Genomic DNA, 7,646 nt, shown 5'->3' on the forward strand with positions numbered 1-7,646 from the left:
TAAATACATATAGCACAAAAAAAGTTTATGAGCTCGAAATACTTCTTCACGTGTCATTGATTTTTGTAATAAAATATTAGTTGCTGCAGATAACATAGCAATGTGATTTATATATTTCTTCTTCAGCAAACCTTTAAAACATGGCACAGAATAAAATAATAACCATGCTCTCCATTCGGACGCTTTCCATTTACTTATATCTTTGATAGAGCGAGGGGTCCTTGTTATAGAAGACGGAGGACGTATTATTAAAAGCCTTTCGTCAATCGTGCTCAGCACATGGCTTATTCCTACACTTTCTGAGATATGCCAAAACTTTTTATAAGTATATTGTAGAATAAGTTCAGTATGTAGTTTCGTTACTCCAAGTAGAATGTTATGCATATAATCAACCACAAATCCATTTATAAAATTGAAGAAATTTAATGACATTAACGGTGAAAAACCTTTTACTCCTCTATATTGTCTTTTGTTTTTATTTATTTCATCTTTTCTTTCAAATGTTTCAAGTAAATCTTTTTTCGTGGATTCCAATGTTCTTTCTTCAGCAGGATAAATTGAAATTGTAAATCTTTGTCCTCTCCGTGTACGTTCCGACTTTTGATAACAAAATGTGCAACCATAGTAGGCAGCAAATGATTGAAAATTAAGTAATTGATACCTTGCAACTGAATCAGCAATGCAACAAAGTGGAATAACTTTACTAATAATTTCATTGCCATTATGCATCCATCTGAATCCTTCTGTAGAAAGCTTATTGGCTTCATTGATAAATGGCTGTAAAAAAACTTTCTGATTAGGATCTTTGGACCCTATGTACAAGCCAGCAAGCAAAACATACTTGTTTCGTTCTGAAACTGGTAATTCATTTATAGTTAGATATATTGGCCAAAGTGTCTTGTTATTCGATTTACCTGTGTGAATACCATCAGTGAAAAAAAAATAAGATAAATTATATGGTGAAGATAATATACCACCATTCTCAAAATGCTTTTTGTATTCTTCTCCATCATAAATATCTTCCAAAGCATCTTCTTTTATTTTATTTCGATTAAATCTATGATTCATTACAGCATGGACAAAATTATTGTCTTTAATCAATTTTTTTAACTGAGACTCTAAAGATACTGAGATAAAGAAATTTGATGAATTTGAAACATCAATATTAGCATCACAGTTTGTACATATCTCATTCCCTTTCAATTCTTTCTTTATTCCAAGATATATCTCACAGTCGGGGCAATAAATATGAAAAGATATGTTTTCTCTCTCTGTATCTAACAATTGGAAATAGCTATATTTTGTTACTTTAATCGTATTATCTCCATAAATAGTATTGAACATTTTTAAAATATCTATTTGAGCTTCCCATGATAAATTATGTCTTAGCCCTAATATTAAACACATGAACATAACATCTGCAGCAGCAGTTTCAGTACATGGACAGAGAGATTGTTGTTTAGAATTTAAATCTGTCATAAATTCTTTACCGTTAAGAATGGAATAATTTTTATCTTGTAGAAAACATGGTTCAACATTTTTCAAAATAGATTTATTCCTACAATCTACAATCTCTTCTGGGTCAGATTCATCTTCAATTCCACATTCAGATTCTTTTTCAGTTCCAAATGTGATACTTTTTTTAGAGTTGAAATTATGACTTCTCTCATCTTGAGCTTCATCATTACTAGTAACAGAATTTTCAGTTAAAAACAAGTCAATCGGATCTGAATCTTTATCACAGGAAGATTGAAGTACTGGTGAAACTTGCAAATTTTCTGCAACTAATGTTGATGAGGTTGGAACTTCTATTGTACTGCTCCTTGTTGATACAACACGAGGTATTTGTGTACAGACTTGATTAGAATTTACATATTCTTCTTGCCTTTCATCAAAGCTTAAATGAGGTAAAATCCGTTCTTCTTGTAAAGCTTTATGGTCAAGTTTTTGCTGAGCAATCTACAGATATTAATAAAGACGTTGAGAACCAGCAAAAAAACTTGTTTTAATCATAAAATTATACAAAAAAAACTGTTAATTAAAGGGGAGAATTCGTTTAGGAGGCCAAAAAATAGCATGATTTTTTGCAGCCACAATAAAAGTTATCTTTTATAAAACTTTGAATGTTAATTTACATCTTAAAGTGTACAAAAAAATTTAATAAGACGTCTTTAATAAGATGTCTTATGTCCCAATTTTGGACATTGTGTTGTCTAAAGCTCGTTCTGTTCAGTAAAAAAAACCAAAAGTACATCTTAAACCTTAAGCCAATACCTTGTAGGATGGTAAAAAAAAGTTTTTAATTGAAGAATGGAAATAGGTAATTTTGAAAAAAAAATTGCGACTTTGACGAAAAAATTTAAACATTTTATTGCAAAAAATTATCATTAAATCTTTTTTCATTTGATTCACAAAATTGTTTGATTCACCTAGAAAAAGTTTATTTAAATTGGTTTATTAGATTTTTTTTCTATCTAATACACAAATTATAAAAACCTTGTTTATTTGAGATCACGTTATTTTTGCAACAAAATGTTTATTTTTTTTACAAAAAAATTATTTTGTACACTTTCAAATGTAAGTAAAACATATCCAAATTTTGTAAAAGATAACTTATTATAGCTGCAAAAAAATTATTGAAATTATACTATTTTTTAGGGAAATTATAAATCATTGAAATTAATATGCTCCTACGAGTTTCTCCCCTTATTAATAACATGGATACTTTACCGAATATAATTGAAGCATATTTTTTGCTTTGTTTTGTTTTTTACGTCGGTACCATTGTGTACACCGAGGGATACTCTCGTTCAAAAATAAATAGCGTTTATAACGGCCCATTATAAGTAACAACTCTCTCTAATAACAATTCAAAACGGAAAAGATCGTGGACTTCCAGGGTTTGTTCGGGTCGCACGCTTGAATACATATACTATTCGCAGCAACGCGTCAACTGATTAATGTGATTGGTCAACGAGCGCACTGGGGCGAATAGAAGTATGGATCATGCAAACTGAACAAACCTATACTCACTGCGCATTTCGTAGGCGCACGCACGCTGATATTAGAGTGAGAGAGCAATAGCTGGAGGCTGTTAGGCGCGAGCATGTACAGACGTGTTTTTGCAGATGTTTTTATGAAGATTGATTGTTTTAATTGCCTATGATAAGCTGGTCAGTATCATAAAATTTCGACTATTGTTATAAATAGTTTGGCTAGTGATATGGATACGTCTGATTGGTTCGCGTATGTAAAATATAAAGACAACGTAAAAGAAAAAGTGGCAATAACCAAAATAAGTGATGTGGATAGCAAAGGACAAAAGATTCTATTTCAACCTAAAAATGTGAACGATTATGTGTATGGTAAATTATATTCTGTTCGAACAAGTCTAAATAGCAAGAATGGGAAAGAATCAAAATATTATGCTGTTATTGGCACAATGGCAGGTAAGTTTTAAACATGTAAAATCCAATTAATTTAAGAATAATTTGTGCTTTTGTTTCGTGAAAATATGTCCTCTGTTTGATAAAATTACAATTACAATAAAATAACTGCTGATACTCATATAAAGGTTTAAAACACTTAACTTATTTCTCAATAATTATACAATATGTTGAATGACTTTATCAACAAGTAACTTTAATGATACATTTGTTATTACAAAATATATGTGTTTTTTAGTCAATCTATTGTAATTAAATCAACGTGTGATCTTTGAGATTATTTTAGCACACTGTTAAAAACAACAAATAAATAAATATGTACTGAAAATATGACAGAATATAACAAAATAATTTTTGTTCAATTAATTAATTCTTTTATGTGCAAATGATAAAATATTTCTTTGTGCTGTCTGCTAAATATAAAAAATATTTAGTTATTATTATATAATAATCAAATTAGAATATTACATTTAGTTATCTTCGTAAAAATTTAATAAAAATGTTGAATAACATGATAAATTTTTGCAAAATAAAAGTATGGTTTTTATACATATCTAATTTTATATAATATTTCTAATTTATGTAATTTTTTAATTAAATTTTATTTTAGAGTATTATGATTATGTCTATTTGATACTCTGTCGAAATATCTAATTTAAACAGTAATATAAATTTTTTTTTAACTAAATTTTTTATGCTTTCTAATAAATAATGTTTATGTGATGAATAACAGTATCAGCAACTATCTGTTATGAAAACTTTATAAGTAATTTTTTTATAAATGTTTAACAAGGATAGAAAATATCTTATATGCTTTACATGCTGTTATGTTTTCACTTTATATTTTTATATCAGAATCTTTAGAAGCTTTAAATAATGTGCGACCCAGGTGGCCAAATATAGAAAATGATCATGATGAACCTGAATCCACAGAAATAGAAGATGAGAAAGAGAACGAACCAGTAAATGATTTTGTAAAAAAAAATAAAGATCAGATGGTCTGTAAAAATTATTTTATTTGTTATTAGAAAAATTGTTTACTATAATATAGTTATACGTATTTCTATTTTATTTTACAGAAAATTAAGAAAAATAAAAAACAATGTGCTTTCAATAAAGAGTTCACACAATTTATTGAAAACAATGTATTAAATGAAACAATTGAGCCAGTGAAAGTAAGTCTTAATGTAATATGAGTGAAATATTCATTATTAATACTAAGTTACATAGATGAGAATTTTGTTTAGATCTCGGTAGCTTAAATAATATTATTTTCTACATGAGATAATAAATTTTTTACACAGATTTAAATTCTAAAATATAAAATATTATAAAAATGTAATACTGAATAGTATTAAATTGGGGCCAGTAATTATTATCTATTTTAAATATTACAAATACGAACAGCAATACTTTAAAAAATTTTAAATAAGTATTAATTTCTGGCCAATTTAATATTGTCTAGTATTACATTTTTATAAGGGTAAACTTATTATAAAAAATTAGTTTAAAATTATTAGTATAAAAAATTAAATTAATTTGAATCTAATTATAGCATTTATTGTTTCAAAATAAGACAACAGATAAATAATTAGCATACATATTACAAAATATTAAATAATTTAGACAATAATATTAGCAATCGAGATCCAATTTAGTTAATATAAATCTTTCTAAACTGATATAAGTCTTTAATAAATTTATTATCAATTTTTTTATTTATAATAAAAAAAAATTAAACAAAAAGAAACACACGAAGAAAATGAAGAACAGGAAAATGAAATAAAATGTCTTCAAGAAAAAATTAAACAATTAGAGGCTAATTTAAAGAAAAAAAATAAAGCACTTGCTAACTGTAAAAAAGTTGAGCATTTAGAAAGTATTTTTGAGAAAAAAATAGTACAGTTAGAAGAAAAAATTGAGAAAAACTTGGAGAAGGTTGTAAAAAATGTAACTGAACGTTTACTTGAAGAGAGTGTTACTCGTTTAAATAAAAAAATAACAAATATGGAAAATGTGATACGTAAGTCTTCTTTAACCAATGAAAAAGTATTAGATATGTAGTTTTCCTGATTATACAGTATCAGGTATCAGGCCAGTAGGGCTTAGTACATTTTTCTTTTTTCTTTTTTTTTTACAAAATGCGCTTGTATTGATAAAGCGTGTCACATACACAATATTATAAATAATTTTGTTTTAGAAATGCAACCTTTTCATTTAAACAATAATGCAGTCTCTGAATCTGAGGAAAAGGTATTATTTTTTTTTAAAAACTTAACAAATTTTTTTTTAGCAACTTTTAACAACAAAAAAATATTAATTAAAATTAATTCTGTTTTTTTTTAATTAAATTTTTCTTGTTCTTTACTTATGAAACGTGATATTTATACTTTTAATATTTCTTCAATCTTAAATTAAAACGTAGTATTTACATATCAATTTTTTATCTTTTTTTTTTGTTAATTAAACTATTGCTAAGTTTTATATTAACTGTTACTTATTTAGATACTTCTTGGTGACGGAATTATGTGCTCCAAATATGCTTATCAAAATCTTAACACAGTCAAAGAGCATTCTGATTGGGCCATAACACTTCTTATAGGAGTTTATGGTGACAAGGCCCGAAAAATGAGATACAAAAAACCCCAAAGTCCAGATCTAGAATCGTTTTCAAATTCTTTTGTAAACGTTGCTAAATGTGAGATACATTTTTGTATTCTGTTGGTGTTATGCATATTTTTGATAATAATTAGTTTAATACCCAATGTTTTGATTTGCAGATTATTACAGGAATTGGCTTGAAAATTTGACAATTGAAAATACTGAAGATCGCAAATATAGTTCAGCTCAAGTGGAAGATCTAGTTAATAGTCTCCCTGCATATCTTTCGAAAAGATGTATCGACATGAATGGATCCCGTATTTAAAAAAATAGTGAAGGGTCGCAAAGACAGTCTGACCTTATCGAAAAAAATCGAAAAAAAAGATTATATCAGAAAAGAGGCTCTTTGTTTCAACCATTAGAAATTCAACAATTGCAATCTAATAACCAAGTGCAATCTAGTCATCAAGTATCAGAGTTGGGTAAGTTAATAGATTTTTATAATTAAATTAAGTTAATGGATTATAAATTAATTTAGTTAAATTAAAAGTCACACGAATAAAAAACTAATTTACATAAAGTTACATTAAGATTAAATTAACACAAGTTTAAGTAAAAGTTAATTTTAAAAAGCTTTATTTGCATAAAATTAAAAAGTCATAATTTAAGTTACATTTATTTAAGATTATCAATATAATTACAATATCGATCATCAAATATGTTTAATATTTTATTTGTAAATTAAGTTACAATATTAATTATATAAAGTAACAAAAATATTATTTGTAAGTAGAATTTTGTATTTTTATTGTATAATTTTTTTTTCTTTTGCTTAAGTAAAATTTATAACTTTAAAAAAGTTAATAAGTTAAAGTATATATATTTAAAAAATAACTAATTAAAATTAAAAATTAAATTATTAAAAATTAATTAAATCAAATTAAGTTATTAACTTCTTAACTTTATTATAAACTTTCAACTTTTTAACTAGTTACCCAACCCTGTCAAGTGCAATCTAATCATAATCAAGAGCCACCAAGAGTCCAACAACAAAATCAACAGCATTTTGAACTACTAAACACGCAAATATCGCAGCCTGGCTGTAGCTGGAATTTGCCAATTCCTTATAATACGTATGGACCGCAGAGTACAACAACAGAAAATTGCGGTAAATTTATTTACAACTACTTTTTAATGTATTAAGAAAGTGGTTCAAATTAATTCTAATTATTGTTTTTGTTTATCTTTTAGAAATCGGACGTAGTACTGATCTACATGTTATGTAGAAGAAAACAATAAAAATAAAATAATATTTTATATTTAAATCTATATTAATAAATAGTATTATCTATAATAGTATTAAATAAAAATAGTTATAAATACAAATACCTCTGTTATAATAATGAGTATAATTTTAATCACTTTGCTTTTATTTTTTTATTTTTAAAAAATAAAAAAAAGTATATTAAACTAAGATTATAATTTTTAATAGTAGAACTATAGGCCCATAAACATTAGTCTCTTAAATTTTTTTGCATAAATAAAGGTATAACTCTACATTTAAGAAAATTGTTTTAATATAATTATAAGAAACAAAAA

At 25.8% G+C, this 7,646-nt stretch overlaps 2 protein-coding genes across 2 annotated transcripts; both read left to right on the plus strand.

Annotated features, from left to right (window-relative positions):
• Positions 1-3,208: 3,208 nt before the first annotated feature.
• LOC114254207 lies at positions 3,209-4,814 on the plus strand. The gene is made up of 2 exons (XM_028189844.2): positions 3,209-3,449; positions 4,302-4,814. Exons 1-2 carry the CDS (start codon positions 3,224-3,226, stop codon positions 4,472-4,474), a joined length of 399 nt encoding a protein of 132 aa, XP_028045645.1. The 5' UTR covers positions 3,209-3,223; the 3' UTR covers positions 4,475-4,814.
• A 997-nt stretch (positions 4,815-5,811) lies between these two features.
• LOC118646231 lies at positions 5,812-6,402 on the plus strand. The gene is made up of 2 exons (XM_036288692.1): positions 5,812-6,144; positions 6,227-6,402. Exons 1-2 carry the CDS (start codon positions 5,973-5,975, stop codon positions 6,370-6,372), a joined length of 318 nt encoding a protein of 105 aa, XP_036144585.1. The 5' UTR covers positions 5,812-5,972; the 3' UTR covers positions 6,373-6,402.
• Positions 6,403-7,646: the final 1,244 nt, after the last annotated feature.

The sequence above is a fragment of the Monomorium pharaonis genome, chromosome 6, assembly GCF_013373865.1.
Source record: "Monomorium pharaonis isolate MP-MQ-018 chromosome 6, ASM1337386v2, whole genome shotgun sequence".
Classification (NCBI taxonomy): domain Eukaryota; kingdom Metazoa; phylum Arthropoda; class Insecta; order Hymenoptera; family Formicidae; genus Monomorium; species Monomorium pharaonis.